This window comes from Sciurus carolinensis, chromosome 2, assembly GCF_902686445.1.
Source record: "Sciurus carolinensis chromosome 2, mSciCar1.2, whole genome shotgun sequence".
NCBI lineage: Eukaryota > Metazoa > Chordata > Mammalia > Rodentia > Sciuridae > Sciurus > Sciurus carolinensis.
Genome location: NC_062214.1, coordinates 79,813,795 through 79,830,756, shown reverse-complemented (window position 1 = coordinate 79,830,756; position 16,962 = coordinate 79,813,795). Strand labels below are relative to the sequence as shown.

Sequence of the window (16,962 nt, the reverse complement as noted above, 5' to 3'; positions counted from 1 at the left end):
ATCAGTTCAGTTCATAACTTCCCCTTTTTCCTTCCTCCTTTTCTTTCCTGTGTTCCCCCTTCTTCTTCCTCTACTCTGCAGACTTCCTTTTGCTTGACTATTAATTTGCATTTGATTGATTCCTTATGTAATCTTATCCTTCACTCCCCCTTCCTTTATTTTACTGTAGCTTCAGCATTGAGAGAAAACATTTGATCTTTGAGTTTCTGAGTTTGGCTAATTTTGTGACACATGATATTCTCCTTTCAATCCATGTATTGACAGATGCCATAATTTAATTCTTTTTAATGACTGAGTAGAATTCCGTTGTATTTATGTATGTATGTATGTGTGTGTGATATATATCTATATCTATATCTATATATATATATATATAGATATATATATATATTACTATTCTTAATCCATCGATTGATGGGCATCTGGTTTGTTTCCATACTTTTGCTGTTGTGAACTGTGCTGCTATAAACATTGATGTGGCTGTGTTGCTGTAGTGTGCCAGTTTTAGATCTTTTGGGAAAATACCCAGGAGTGGGATAGCTTGTTCGTGTGGTAGTTTTGTCTGTAGTCATTTGAGGAATCTCCAAATGCTTTCCAGAGTTGGTTGTACTAGTCTGCAGTCCCACTAACAATGTACAGGTGTTGCTTTTTCCCCACAACCTCAGTAGCATTTATTGTTATTTATTTTCTTGATCATTGCCATTCTGATTGGAGTGAGATGAAATCTTAGTTTTGGTTTGCAGTTCCCTGATTGCTAGAGGTGTTGAACATTTTTTCATGTATTTATTGTCCTTCTGTGTTTCTTCTATTGAGAAGTTTTTGTTTAGTTCTTTTGCCCATTTATTGACTGGACTGTTTTCTGGTGTTGAGTTTTTTGAGTTCTTTCTATATTCTGGATATGAATTCCCTGTTGGAGGAGTAGCTGACCAAGATTTTCTCCCATTTTGTAGACTCTCTCTTCACACTTTTAGTTTAATGGCATCCCACTTATTGATTGTTGGTTTTATGTCTTGTGTTTTGAGAGTCTTGTTAAGGAAGTCTGTGCTGCACCCGAATGATGGAGTGTTGACCCTGTTTTCTTCTAGTAGTTGTAAGGTGTCTGGTCTGATTCCTAAGTCTGATTCATTTTGATTTGAATTTGGACAGGGTGAAAGATAGGGATCTAACTTCATTCTTATATAAATGGATATATACATATATATATGTATACTTATATAAATGGAGAGAGAGAATATGACTATAGACAGCCTTTTGTTGAAAGGTTTTCTTTTCTTCAAGATATATTTTTGACATCGTTGTCAAATATCACGTGGCTATAGGTTTTGGGGTTTGTTTCTGGATCTTCTATTCCAGTAGTGTTCTTGTCTCTTTTGGTGCCAATACCATGCTGGTTTTGTTAGTACAGTTCTGTAGTATAATTTCAGATCAGGTATTGTGATGCCTCCTGCTTCTCTTTTCTTGCTTAGTATTGCTTTGGTGATTCTGGGTCTTTCTTTTTTTTTTTTTTTTCTTTGGTGTTCTAATTAGTTTTGAGAGTCTATTTTTTTTTTAAAAAAAATTTATTTATTTATTTATTTTATTATTGTATACAAATGGGATACATGTTGTTTTTCTATTTGTACATGGACTCAAGGCATACCATTTGTGTAATCATACGTTTACATAGGGCAATGATGTTTGATTCATTATTTTTTTTATCCCTTCCCCCCCACACCTCCCACCGTCTTTTCCCTCTATACAGTCCTTTTTTCCTTCATTCTTACCACACTCCTTATCCCTAACCCTAAACCTAACCCTAACCCTAACACTAACCCCTCTCACCCCCCATTATATGTCCTCATCCGCTTATCAGCGAGATCATTCGTCCTTTAGTTTTTTGAGATTGGCTTATCTCACTTAGCATGATATTCTCCAATTTCATCCATTTGCCTACAAATGCCATAATTTTATCATTCTTCACTGCGGAGTAATATTCCATTGTATATATATGCCACAGTTTCTTTATCCATTCATCAACTGAAGGGCATCTAGGTTGGTTCCACAATCTGGCTGTGGTGAATTGAGCAGCAATGAACACTGATGTGGCTGTATCTCTGTAGTATGCTGATTTTAAGTCCTTTGGGTATAGGCCAAGGAGTGGGATAGCTGGGCCAAATGGTGGTTCCATTCCAAGCTTTCTGAGGAATCTCCACACTGCTTTCCAGAGTGACTGCACTAATTTGCAATCCCACCAGCAATGTATGAGTGTTCCTTTTTACCCACATCCTCGCCAACACCTATTGTTGCTTGTGTTCTTGATAATCGCCATTCTAATTGGGGTGAGATGAAATCTTAGGGTAGTTTTGATTTGCATTTCTTTTATTACTAGAGATGTTGAACATTTTTTCATATATCTGTTGATTGCTTGTACATCTTCTTCTGTGAAGTGTCCATTTCCTTAGCCCATTTGTTGATTGGATTATTTGTATTCTTGGTGTAGAGTTTTTTGAGTTCTTTATAGATTCTGGAAATTAGCACTCTTTCTGAAGTATGGTTGGCAAAGATATTCTCCCACTCTGTAGGCTCTCTCTTCACAATCCTGATAGTTTTCTTTGCTGAGAGAAAGCTTTTTAGTTTGAATCTATCCCAGTTGTTGATTCTTGCTTTTATTTCTTGTGCTATGGGAGTCCTGTTAAGGAAGTCTGATCCTAAGCCAACAAGTTGAAGGTTTGGACCTACTATTTCTTCTATAAGATGCAGGGTCTCTTGTCTGATTCCGAGGTCCTTGATCCATTTTGAGTTGAGTTTTGTGCAGGGTGAGAGATAGGGGTTTAATTTCATTCTGTTGCATATGGTTTTCCAGTTTTCCCAGCACCATTTGTTGAAGAGGCTATCTTTTCTCCATTGCATATTTTTGGACCCTTTGTCTAGTATGAGAAAATTGTATTTATTTAGGTTTGTGTCCATGTCCTCTATTCTGTACCATTGATCTACCTGTCTATTTTGGTACCAATACCATGCCGTTTTTGTTACTATTGCTTTGTAGTAGAGTTGAAGATCTGGTATTGCGATACCCACTGCTTCGCTCTTGCTACTGAGGATTGCTTTAGCTATTCTAGGTTTTTTATTCTTCCAGATGAATTTCATAATTGCTTGCTCTATTTCTGCAAGGTACATCATTGGGATTTTAATTGGAATTGCATTGAATCTGTATAGCACTTTAGGTAGTATAGCCATTTTGACGATATTAATTCTGCCTATCCAGGAACATGGGAGATCTTTCCATCTTCTAAGGTTTTCTTGAATTTCTTTCTTTAGTGTTCTGTAGTTCTCATTGTAGAGGTCTTTCACCTCTTTTGTGAGATTGATTCCCAAGTATTTTATTTTTTTCGATGCTATTGTGAATGGGGTAGTTTTCCTAATTTCTCTTTCTGAAGATTCATCACTTATGTATAAAAATGCATTGGATTTATGAGCATTGATCTTGTAACCTGCTACTTTACTGAATTCACTTATGAGTTCTAAAAGTTTTCTGGTGGAATTTCCAGGTTCCTCTAAATATATAATCTTGTCATCAGCGAACAGGGATAGTTTGAGTTCTTCTTTTCCACTTCGTATCCCGTTAATTTCTTTGGTTTATCTAATTGCTCTGGCTAGAGTCTCAAGGACGATGTTGAATAGAAGTGGTGAAAGAGGGCATCCCTGCCTTGTTCCAGTTTTTAGGGGGAACGCTTTCAGTTTTTCACCATTTAGAATGATATTAGCCATGGGCTTAGCGTAGATGGCCTTTATAATGTTAAAGAATGTTCCCACTACCCCAATTTTTTCTAGTGTTTTGAGCATGAAGGGATGCTGTATTTTATCAAATGCTTTTTCTGCATCTATTGAAATAAACATGTGATTCTTAACTTTAAGTCTGTTAATATGGTGAATGACATTTATTGATTTCCTGATGTTGAACCAACCTTGCATCCCTGGGATAAACTTCACTTGATCGTGGTGCAGTGTCTTTTTAATATATTTTTGTATGCGATTTGCTAAAATTTTGTTGAGAATTTTTGCGTCGATGTTCATTAAGGATATTGGTCTGAAATTTTCTTTCCTCGGTGTGTCTCTGTCTGGTTTAGGTATCAGGGTGATATGGCTTCATAGAACTAGTTTGGGAGGGTGCCCTCCTCTTCTATTGCATGGAATACTTTGAGGAGTATTGGAATGAGCTCTTCTTTAAAGGTTTTGTAGAACTCGGCTGAGAACCCATCTGGTCCTGGACTTTTCTTTGTTGGTAGGCTTTTGATGACCTCTTCTATTTCATTGCTTGAAATTGATTTATTTAGGTTGTTTATGTCCTCCTTGTTCAGTTTAGGTAATTCATATGTCTCTAGAAACTTGTTGATGTCTTCGAGGTTTTCTGTTTTGCTAGAGTATAGATTTTCAAAATAGCTTCTAATTCTGTTTTGTATTTCACTCGTGTCTGTTGTGATGTTTCCTTGTTCATTCCGAATTTTAGTAATTTGAGTTTTCTCCCTCTTTCTCTTTGTTAGTGTGGCTAAAGGTTTATCAATTTTGTTTATTTTTTCAAAGAACTAACTATTTATTTTGTTAATTTTTCCAATTGTTTCTTTTGTTTCAATTTCGTTGATTTCGGCTCTGATTTTAACTATTTCCTGTCTTCTTCTACTTTTGGTATTGGTCTGCTCTTCTTTTTCTAGGGCTTTAGCTGTAGTGTTAAGTCGTTCATTTGTTGATTTCTACTTCTTTTGTTGAATGCGCCCCATGAAATAAATCTTCCTCTAAGTACTGCTTTCATAGTGTCCCAGAGATTTTGATATGATGTGTCTTTGTTCTCGTTTACTTCTAAGAATTTTTTTATTTCCCTCCTGATGTCTTCTGTTATTCATTCATCATATAATAGTGTATTATTTAATCTCCAGCTATTGGAGAAGTTTCTGTTTTTTATTCTGTCATTTATTTCTAATTTCAATCCATTATGATCTGATAGAGTACAAGGTAGTATCTCTATCTTCTTGTATTTGCTAACAGTAGCTTTGTGGCATAAAATATGGTCTATTTTAGAGAAGGATCCATGTGCTGCTGAGAAGAAAGTGTATTCGTTCTTTGTTGGATGGTATATTCTGTATATGTCGGTTAAGTCTAAATTGTTGATTGTGTTATTGAGATCTATGGTTTCTCTTTTCAATTTTTGTTTGGAAGATCTATCCAGTGGTCTAGAGGTGTGTTAAAATTGCCTAGTATTATTGTGTTGTGGTCTATTTGATTTCTGGAATTGAGAAGGATTTGTTTGACGTACGTGGATGAGCCAATGTTCGGGGCATAGATATTTTTGATTGTTATGTCTTGCTGATTTATGCTTCCCTTAAGCAGCATGTAATGTCCTTCTTTATCCCTTCTGACTAGTTGTGGCTTGAAGTCCACATAATCTGAAATGAAGTTGGATACTCCAGCTTTTGTGCTGTGTCCATGTGCATGATATGTTTTTCCCCATCCTTTCACCTTTAGTCTATGGGTATCTCTTTCTATGAGATGAGTCTCTTGCAGGCAGCATATTGTTGGATTTTTCTTTTTAATCCAATCTGCCAGTCTATGTCTTTTGATTGATGAGTTCAGGCCATTAACATTCAGGGTTATTATTGTGATATGATTTGTATTCCCAGTCATTTGACTCATATTTGTTTTTTGACATGATTTGGTTTCTCCTTCATTTGGCTATTCCTTTAGGCTAGTTCCTCCCGTTGCTGGTTTGCATCGTTGTTTTTCATCTCTTCCTCATGGAATATTTTGCTGAGAATGTTCTGTAATGCTGGCTTTCTTTTTGTAAATTCCTTTAGCTTTTGTTTATCATGGAAGGATCTTATTTCGTCGTCAAATCTGAAAGTAAGTTTTGCTGGGTATAAGATTCTTGGTTGGCATCGGTTTTCTTTCAGGGCTTGAAAAATGTTGTTCCAGGCCCTTCTAGCTTTTAGGGTCTGGATTGAAAAATCTGCTGATATTCTTATTGGTTCCCCCCTGAATGTAATTTGATTCTTTTCTCTCGTGGCCTTTAAAATTCTGTCTTTATTTTGTATGTTAGGTATTTTCATAATAATGTGCCTTGGTGTGGGTCTGTTGTAATTTTGTATATTTGGAGTCCTATAAGCCTCTTGTACTTGATTTTCCATTTCGTTCTTCAGATTTGGGAAATTTTCTGATATTATTTCATTGAATAGATTGTTCATTCCTTTGGTTTGTTTCTCTAAGCCTTCCTCAATCCTAATAATTCTTAAATTTGGCGTTTTCATGATATTCCATAATTCTTGTAGATTCTGTTCATGATTTCTTACCATCTTCTCTGTTTGGCCAACTTTGTTTTCAAGATTAAATATTTTGTCTTCAGTGTCTGAGGTTCTGTCTTCCAGGTGTTCTATCCTATTGGTTTGCTTTCTATGGAGTTTTTAACTTGGTTTATTGTTTCCTTCATTTCAAGGATTTCAGTTTGTTTTTTTTCCAGTATCTCTAACTCTTTATTGAAATGATCTCTTGCTTCCTGTATTTGGTCTTTTAACTGTTGATTGGTGCGATCATTTAATGCCTGCATTTGCTCTTTCATCTCCTCCTTCAATGCCTGCATTTGCTCTTTCATCTCCTCATTAGCTTCCCTGATTGTTTTAATTATGTACATTCTCAACTCCCTTACTGACATTTCTTCTGCTGTGCTGTCATTGGGTTTTATTGATTTAGTATCTAGGTTTGTTTGGAACATTTTCTTCCCTTGTTTTCTCATATTGGTCAGATGTCAGTGGGACCCTGAGATATTGCAGATTTCCTCTATTGGCTTATAGTGTCCCAGTAGATTTCCAGTGTATTACCTCCCAGCCTTCAGTAGCCTGAAGTGTTGGAGGAACTTGATAATGCAGTGCTTCCGAAGAAAGCTGCCCCTAGCCCCCTACTGGTTCCAGGGCTTGGAGCTGGCTCTGTGCGGAAAGGCACTCACTGCGGGCCTGCACTGCGCAGCTGGCCGTGTGGGAGTAGCCCACTGCCGGAGTGTGCAAGGCTACCTGGGGAAGACTCTAGCTACCCTGCCCTGCTCTGATAAGCTACCCCTATCTGTGCCTGTCTCCCAGGCGGAGCTTCACCCAGTGGGGGAGACTCACCCCGTGGCTCTATTTTAGTCCGAGTCTCTCAATGCCTCCCCTTCTTGAGTCCTGGGTTCTGGAGTGACTGGAGATGCAGTCACCCTCTCGTCTGCCATCTTGGATCACCCCGTGGAAAGAGCCTGCGGCCGGAGGGGGCAGGGCCACCTGGAGAAGTCTCTGGCTACCCTGCCCTGATCCCAGAGGCTGTTTGCGGGTCAAAGCTCTCCGTTGGCTTGGGGACTTGTGGCTGGCTCTATGTAGAAAGGCTCTCACTGGGTCGTCTGCTCTGAGAAGCTAACCTTGAAAGGCGCCTCCCGCCGCAGGGAGCCGGGCTGCTTGGGGAAGTCTCTGGCTGCCCTGTCCTGGTCCCTGAAGCCGCTTGCGGGCCGAAGCACGCCGTGCTGGCTCCGGGACTTGGAGCTTGTCTGATCAGAAAGACTCTCACTAGGGGGCCGGCTCCGAGAACCTGGAGAAGCTGGCTTGTGGGAGGGGCCCACCTCCGGAGTGCGCAGGGCTGCCTGTGACAGACTCTAGCTGCCCTGCCCTGCTCCGACAAGCTACCTCTATCTGGGCCTGCCACCCGGGCCGAGCTTTACCCAGTGGGTAGACTCACCCGTGGCTCTATTTTAGTCCGAGTCTCTCAATGCCTCCCCTTCTTAACTCCTGGGTTCTCGAGCGACTGGAGATGCAGTCACCCTCTAGTCCGCCATCTTAGATCGCCCCTTGGAAAGAGCCTGTGGCCGGAGTGGGCAGAGCCACCTGGAGAAGTCTCTGGCTGCCCTGCCCTGATCCCAGAGGCTGTTTGTGGATCGAAGCTCTCCATTGGCTCGGGGACTTGTGGCTGGCTCTATGTAGAAAGGCTCTCAGTGGGTGGTCTGCTCTGAGAAACTAGCCTTGAAAGGCACCTCCCTCCGAAGGGGGCCGGGCTGGTTGGGGAAGTCTCTGGCTGCCCTGTCCTGGTCCCTGAAGCTGCTTGCGGGCCGGAGCACGCCATGCCGGCTCCCTATTTTTTTTTTTTTTTGGGGTGCTGTGGATCGAACCCGGGGCCTTGTGCATGCGAGGCAAGCACTCTCCGACTGAGCTATCTCCCCTACTACCTTGTTTTGAGAATCTTGTTAAGGAATTCTGTGCTGCACCTGTATGATGGAGTGTTGACCCTGTAGAATGGTTTTTTGTTTGTTTGTTTGTTTTTTTGCGGTACTGGGGATTGAAGCCAGGGCTTTGTGCATGCGAGGCAAGCACTCTACCAACTGAGCTATATTCCTGGCCCTAGAATGCATTTTGACACATCATACATAAATAATTTATCATTCTTCTGCTTGTATTTGATGTAGAGTTACACTGGTTATGTAATCATATATACACATAGGGTAATAGTGTCCCATTCATTCTACTATCATTCTCACCCCTGTACCCCCTCCCACTTCCTTCACTCCCCTCTAATGTAAAGTACCTCTTTTCTTCCCTATCATCCCCACTTCCTGGCTTATTGTGAATTAGCATCCACATATCAGAGAAAACATTTGGACTCTTGTTTTTTGGGGGATTGGCTTGTTTTGCTTAGCATGATATTCTTCAATTCCATCCATTTACCAGTAAATGCCATCATTTAATTCATCTTTAAGACTGAGTAATGTTCTATTGTGTATATGTATTACACGTTTTCTTTATCTGCCTAGGTTGGTTCCATAGTTTAGCTATTGTGAATTAAGCTGCTATAAACATTGATATGGTGTGTCACTGGTAGTATGCTGATTTTAAGTTCTTTGGGCATAAATTGAGGAGTGTGATAACTGGGTCAAATGGTGGATCCATTCCAAATTTTCTGAGGAAACTCCATACTGCTTTCCATAGTGGTTTCAGCACTTCGCAGTTGCACCAGCAATGTATGAGTGTGCCTTTTCCCCACATCCTCACCAACACTTATTATTGCTTGTGTTCTTGATAATTGACATTCTGACTGCAGTGAGATGAAATCTCAGTATAATTTGCATTTCTCTAATTGCTAGAGATGTTGAACATTTTTTTCATATATTTGTTGATCGATTATATTTCTTCTGTGAATTGTCTGTTCAGTTCCTCAGCCCATTTATTGATTGATGATTTGTTTTTTGGGTGTTTTTTGAGTTCTTTATATATCCTGGAGATTAGTGATCTGAGGTGCATGTGGTAAAGATTTTTTTCCCATCCTGTAGGCTCTCTTTTCATGTGATTGTTTCTTTTGCTAAGAAGCAACTTCTTAGTTTGAATCCATCCTATTTATTGATTGTCGGTTTTATTTCATGTGCTTTAGGAGTCTTGTTAAGGAAGTCAGTTTCTAAACCAAGGTGGTGGAGATTTGGGCTTACTTTTCTTTTAGGTGCATGGTCTCTGTTCTAGTGCCTAAGTCCTTGATCCACTTTGATTTTTGTGCAGGGTGAGAGATGGGGGTTTAATTTTATTTTGTTACACATAAATTTCCCGTTTTCTCAGCACCATTTGTTGAAGAGGCTATCTTTTCTCCAGTGTATGTTTTTGGCATGTTTGTCTAGTATGAGATAAGTGTATTTATGTGAGTTTGTCTCTGTGTCTTCTATTCTGTACCATTGGTCTATGTGTCTGTTTTTGTGCCAATACCATGCCTTTTTCGTTATTATGTCTCTGTAGTATAGCTTAAGGTCTGGTATTGTCATGCCTCCTGCTTTACTTTTCTTGCTAGGGATTACTTTGGTTATTCTGGGTCTCTTTATTTTTCCAAACGAATTTCATGATTGCTTTTTCTAAAGCAAGAAGAGGAAGCTTCAAGCCAATGAAGAATTTCATTGGTATTTTGGTGGGGATTGCATTGAACCTGTGTATTACTTTTGGTATTATGGCCATTTTGACAATATTAATTCTGCCTATTCAAGAACATAGAATTTCCGTCTTCTGAGTTCTTCAATTTATTTCTTTAGTGTTCTATAATTTTCATTGTAGAGCTTTTTTACCTCCTTGGTTAGATTAGTTTCCAATGTTTTTTGAGGTTTTTGTGAATTGGAATGGTTTTCCTTATTTCTTCTTCATTTGAATCACTGTTGAAGTATAGGAAAGCTGTTGATTTATAGGCATTGATCTTATATCCTGCTACTTTACTAAATTCATTTATAAGCTCTTTGATATCTTCTGGTGGAGTTTTTTGAATCTTCTGTGACAGATGAGACTGTATATCCAAGGAATATTCAGGAAGCAAGTTTATTTAAGCTGGTCCAGAGGGACCACTGTTTATTTACAGTGATCTGGAGGGACTCATGGCTAAAAATCTCTGGCCCTGGGGTCTGGAAATTCTTTGAGATTTATACTCAGTGGGGTGGTCACATGACAGTTATTCTTTGTTCCATATTCTTAGGCTAGACAGAGGTTTCATAATCTTACAAGGAAAACAGAAATGATAACTTTTGCATATCAACAAGCTCTCTAAGTTTTGCACAGCAAGCTTTCTGTATCACCATCTAGTTGCAAACCTGGCTTTTATGAGACAGAGGAAACTTGAAACTACAATGAGCTCTCTGCAGAAGTCCTGTTGACATTCTTTGTAAAGATCTTGTTGGCTAGGAGAGAAGCTTATATGTTATAATTATTGTGAGGGATCTCTTTGGTGTGTGTGTGTGGGGTCCTGATGGCTACATCACTAGATATAGGATCATATTGTTGGCACACATACATAGTTTGACTTTATTCCTATTTGTGTCCTTTTGATTTCCTTTTCTTGCCTGATTGCTCTGGCTTATGTTTTGAGGACTGTATTGAATAGGAGTGATGAGAGTGGACAGCCTTATCTTATTTCTGAATTTAGTGGAAATGCTTTTATTTTTTCTCCATTTAGTGTTCACGTTGACTTTGGGTTAGTCATAAATGGCTTTTACAATGTTGAGGTAAGTTCCTTTGATTCCTAGCTTCTCCAGCATTTTTAATATGAATGGATGTTGGATTTTACCCAGAGTCTTTTCTGCATTTAGGGGATCATAGGATGTTTTTTCTTAATTGTTTTTAAGTGATGAATCACATTTGTTGGTTTGCATATGTTGAACCAGCCTTACAACCCTGGAATGAAACGCACTTGATCGTGGTGTATTATCTTCTTGATCTGTTTTTGAATGCAGTTTGCTAATATTTTATTTAGGATTTTTGCATCTGTGTTTATCAGGGATATTGTCTGGTAGTTTTCTTTCCTTGAGGTGTCTTTGTCTGGGTTGATATCAGGGTTATAATAACTTCATAAAAAATACTTGGGACTGCTCACTTCCTTCAGTTTTGTGTACTAATTTGAGAAAGACTGGTGTTTTTTCTGGAAAGTTCTAATAGAACTTAGCTGAGAATCTTTTGGGTCTAGGGCTTTTCAGTTTGGAAGGCATTTAATTGCTGTTTCAATTTCATTACTTGATATTGGTCTGTTTAGGATTTCTGTATCTTATTGGTTCAAATTGCACAGGTCATGAGTCCAGAAATTTGTACATATTGCCCAGATTTTCCATTTTATTGGAGTAATGTAGGACAAATGAGGCTGGACACCTGAGGAATTTTCAGGAAGCAGGTTTGTTTAATCTGTAGCAGTCCTGAGGGCTAATGCCTAAAAATCTCTGGATCCCAAGTCTGAAATTCTTTGAGATTTATGTTCAGTGGGGTAGTTACATGACAGTTACTCTTTGTCCCATATCTTAGGTCAGACAGAGTTTTCCCAAGTTTTTATCAAAGACAACAGAGATAGTAACTTTTTGCACAACAAGCTCTCTTTGAGATAGTCTGTCACATCTTTTTTTCTGCAAACCTGGCATTTATAAGAAAGAGGAAGCTTCAGATCACAGTTGAGCTCTCTGCAGAACTCTTGTGAAATCCTGTTGGCACTCTTTGTAAAATCTTGCTGACAAGAAGCTTAATTATGGTGGGGGTCCCTGGAGAAGTTTATATGTTACAATTATGGTGTGGGGTGGTACCTGGTCTGCATCAGGAGTATAAATATTCAAAATAGGATCTGATAATCTTCTGGATTTCAGAGGAGTCTGTGGTGATACCTCCTTTTTCATCTGTGATCTTGTTGATTTGCTTCTTCTCATTCTTTTCTTTTGGTTACTTTGGCTGAGGATTTGTCAGTTTTATGTGTCTTTTCCAATAGTCCAGTCTCCATTACATTGATCCTGTATATTGTTTTCTTATTTTTAATTTCTTTGATTTTAGCTCCAGTTTCCTGTCTTCTCTTGGTTTCAGGGTTAGTTTGTTCTTGTCTTCTGAGACCTTGAGGTGGAACATAAGCTTATTTACTTGGGATCTTTATAATTTTTTAATATAGGCACTCAGGGTTATAAATTTGCCTCTTAGAACTGCTTTCATACGGTCTTAGATTTTGATATATTGTATCTTTGTTCTTGTTTGTTTCTAAGAATTTCTTGATTCCTGTTGTCATTTCTTCTTTGATCCATTCTTCATTTAAGAGAGTATTATTCGTTTTCCATGTGTTCATGTGGTTTCTATTATTTTTCTTGCTGTTAATTTCTAGCTTCATTCTATTATGATATTATTGGATACATGGGATTATATCAATTTTTATATCTGCTGAGACTTGCTTTGTGTTCTAGGATATGATCTGTTTGGAAAAAGTTGTGTGTGCAGCTAAGGAGGAGGTAAATTTAGCCATTTTGGGGTGGAATATTCTGTAGATGTCTATTAGGTCCATTTGCTCTTTAGTGTTGTTTAGGTTGGAGATATCTTTGTAATTTTTTATTTTGATGACCGTCCATTGGTGACAGGGTATATTGAAACCCTCCAGCATTATTGTGTTGAAGTGTATATGGAATTTAATGTTATGGAATATTTTTTCCATGTACTTGGTTGCATTGAAATTTGGGACATAAATATTTACTAGGTTATAACTTCTTGTTGGATTGTTCTTTGTATTAGGATGTAATGGCCTTCTTTGTCTCTTCTGATTGATTTTTGCTTGAAATCTATTTTGTCGGATATTAGAATAGCTATTCCTATTTTCTTGGACCATATGCCTTGAATATTTTTTTGCCATTCTTTTACTTCAGCCTGTGGGTGTTTTTGCCTATAAGATGGGTCTTTATAAAGAGCATATAGTTGAATTTTGTTTTTTGATCCATTCTACTAATCTGTGTCTTTTAATTGGCAAGTTGAGACCATTAACATTCAGCATTAGTATGGATATATGTTTGTGGTTTTCTGCCATTTTGGTTTTTTTTTTTTTTTTTTTTTTTTTTGCTACATTTTATCTCATCTTGATTCTCATTTAGTGGATTATTCTTCTATTGAACTTCCTCTGTGGGCTTTGAGAATTGTTTTTTGGCTCCTTTGTATGAAGTTTATCTTTGAGTATTCTTTGTAATTCTACTTGGGGTTCATGAATTCTTTTAACAGCCTTTAAAATTCTATGCTTATTCTGTATGTTAGTCATTCTCATTAGAAGGTGGCGTGGTACGGGTCTGCTGTAATTTTGTACATTTGGGGTCCTGTAAGCCTCTTGTAGTTGATTTTTCCAGTTGGTTCTTCAGATTTGGGAAATTTTCTGGTATTATTTCATTGAAAAGATTGTACATTCCTTGGTTTTTTATCTCCATGCCTCCTCCTATTCCAGTACATCTTAAATTGGTCTTTTTATGTTATCCTATATTTCTTGGAACTTTCTTCATGGTTTCTTACCATCTCTGTGTGGCTGACTTTATTTTCAAGAGTATGTATTTTGGTCTTCATTGTTTGAGGTTCTGTCTTCTATGTGGTCTAGTCTATTGGTGATACCTTCCATTAAATTTTTAATTTTGTTTATTGTTTCCTTTATTTTGAGGATATCTGCTTGATTCTTTATTATAATTTCTCCCTCTTTATTGAAGTGATCTTTCACTTCCTGTATTTTCTCTCTGAAGCCATCCTTTATTTTGAAGATCAGTCTGATTATGTATTTTCTAAACTCCTTCTCTGACATGTCTTCTACTGTATTGTCTAAGGAGTCTGTTGTTAGAACATCTTGATTTGTTTGAGGCACTTTGTTCCCTTGTTTTTTCATGTTATTTTTGTGTCTTCTCATCTACTGTTATGGATCAGAAGCAGTACGGTTTCTACTGTAGTCTTATAGTGGCCCTGAAGGCTTCCAGTACCTCACCTTTAAGGGGAAGACCAATATTATCAGTTCCCAATGCAAACAATATACAGCCTTAAACCAAATGGCTTCTATTAAGGGGTCTGCAGTTTTGTTGCAATAAACAAAAATGATATATTCAATTATTGTCTACAATATAAGCAGTAAGTTTACTAAAAGGGTTTACTGTTCCAAATGATGGACAGTGACGGAACAGAAGTAGTGTAAGATGTGATGTTTATGAGGGAGGAGAGAAGATAGAGGTAAAAATATATAGTAAGAGTGAGGGAGGAATTAATAGAGGTTGGCTGTTAGTATGAGAGAAATGAGAAAGAGAATTCAGGGAGACAGGTGAGCGAAAAAATATATACAGATTTAAAAAAAAAAAAGGAAGTAAGTTTCAATGGAAAATTGAATGATTGTTTCTGTTGACTTTCAGAAATTTTCTTGACTTCTCTCTCTGCTGATAGGTAGGGTTTTCTGAAGTTTGATGTTAGCTCTAGTTCCATGGGTGCCAGACTGGTTGGGTGGGTGAGCCGATAGCAAGATACCCTCATACCCTCTTCCAGTCTCCCTCCCGTTGTAACTGGCTCCTTCCATCCCTGTATACTTCAGGACTCATTGAGCTGGAGAGAGCCCGGTTTTCTCCATCCTGTGCTCTCCCTGGTGAACTGCCCCTAGTCTCTGGCTTTCCGTTGGCTTGCCAGACCCAGACTGGCCCACACAAACCCAGCTGCAATCTGCTGAACCTGGGCTTCCACTTCCCAAGGCTCTGCCTTGCTGCAGTCCCAAGATCTCAGTGCCCTTTGAACTTGCAGAGAGACCACCAGGGAAGCCCTCACACAAAGGAGCGACCCTGCAAAGAGGCAGCCAGATGGCGGCCACTAAACACATCTAGCAGAAAGATCTCAGGTGCATCCTGCAGGTACTCCAGTATATCTTCAGGACCTGATTGGGTAACTGTGCCCTGGGATAGCAGCAGTGGCAGCGGCAAACCTATAGACCCTGGCCGGTGTCCCAAGATGAGGGTGGCCCCATGTAACTAGAACTGTGGGTACTGTGACAATGGACTTCCAGGCAACAGTGGGCAGCTACCTATCTGCAGGTGGTCTGCAGGCAGTCTGCAAGGTAATGTTGGGTGAACGTTGGGTAGTGGCTGTGTATTTAAATTCTTCTGCTGTTGAAGGAAGGAATTTCCAGCTCTCAAGGTGGTGTCTCTAGCTGAATTATTCATTTAGATCAAAATAAATCTATGAATTTAGTTACCTTAAATATCTGTGATAATGTTATAGGTATGTGCACATAATTAGTTTAAAATGTAATATATTCAGTATGTATTTAAAATCATTACTTTCATATTTAATTCATTAGATTCATTTATTTTTCTCCATAGGGGTTCTCCTGGCACAGTAGCTTCTCCACGTGTGGCTCCCACAGGTGTCAGTTGGGCTGACAAAGTAAAGGCTCATCATACAGTTTCTACCAATTCTTCAGATGTAGCACCTGCTCAGCCTTGCCCACCAATGGCAGTGCAGAAGACTTCCCGCAAAAATGGCAAGTGACCTTGAATTAGGTTTTTTATGTGGTATATAGATAAATATTCAAATATACTTATACGACTTAAAATTAGTCTCATTGGAATTATGTATTTATCCTTTGGCATCATCTGTGTGATAGTACACTGTAAAATAGGGGCTGTGGTGTATCAATATAGAGCTTGCCTAATGTGTATAAAGCCTTGGTTGCATCACCAGCACTGGGGGAAAAAAGTTGCCAGCACCACAAAAATGTCCTTTAGCACAGTATGTTAGCCAGTGGAGATCATTCTACTTTTAAGTTTGCCCTGTGTAAACTTTAAGGGGAATGATATCTTTGTTAGTTTATTTATGTGATAATTTACCAAATTAAAAAAATAAGTCTGTTCCATTCTATGGAAGAATATACTCCTTAAAGTAGCATATTATAATTTCAGCTCTTTAATATTTGTTTATTTTGGTGCTTCAAAATAATCTGCTTATCTTTGATCAAACATTTATTCTTTATACTATCAGAATAATTAAGAAACATAAATAAATACATGGTGTGTTATTATAAGGGTGCCCCTGGGACAAATTATCCCATAAGAATTTCCTTCATAAAATCTTTTTCTATGGAAACCCATGGATTTTTTTTTAATTTTTTTTTTTAGATTTTTTTTATTATTATTGTATACAAATGGGATACATGTTGTTTCTCTATTTGTACATGGAGTCAAGGCATACCATTTGTGTAATCATAAATTTACATAGGGCAATGATGTTTGATTCATTATTTTTTTCCCTTCCCCCCACCGCTCCCAACCCTCTTTCCCTCTATACAGTCCTTCTTTCCTTCATTCTTACCACACTCCTTATCCCTAACCCTAAACCTAACCCTACCCTAACACTAACCCCTCTCACCCCCCATTATATGTCCTCATCCGCTTATCAGCGAGATCATTCGTCCTTTAGTTTTTTGAGATTGGCTTATCTCACTTAGCATGATATTCTCCAATTTCATCCATTTGCCTGCAAATGCCATAATTTTATCATTCTTCATTGCGGAGTAATATTCCATTGTATATATATATGCCACAGTTTCTTTATCCATTCATCAACTGAAGGGCATCTAGGTTGGTTCCACAATCTGGCTATGGTGAATTGAGCAGCTATGAACACTGATGTGGCTGTATCTCTGTAGTTTGCTGATTTTAAGTCCTTTGGGTATAGGCCA

The 16,962-nt window shown here is 38.3% G+C and overlaps 1 protein-coding gene across 1 annotated transcript in view; it reads left to right on the top strand.

Annotated features, from left to right (window-relative positions):
• Scaper (S-phase cyclin A associated protein in the ER) overlaps window positions 1-16,962 on the top strand; it is a 484,560-nt gene that overhangs the window by 106,224 nt on the left and 361,374 nt on the right. The window contains 1 exon segment of the mRNA XM_047539576.1: window positions 15,605-15,765. Coding sequence (XP_047395532.1) covers window positions 15,605-15,765 — 161 coding nt within the window.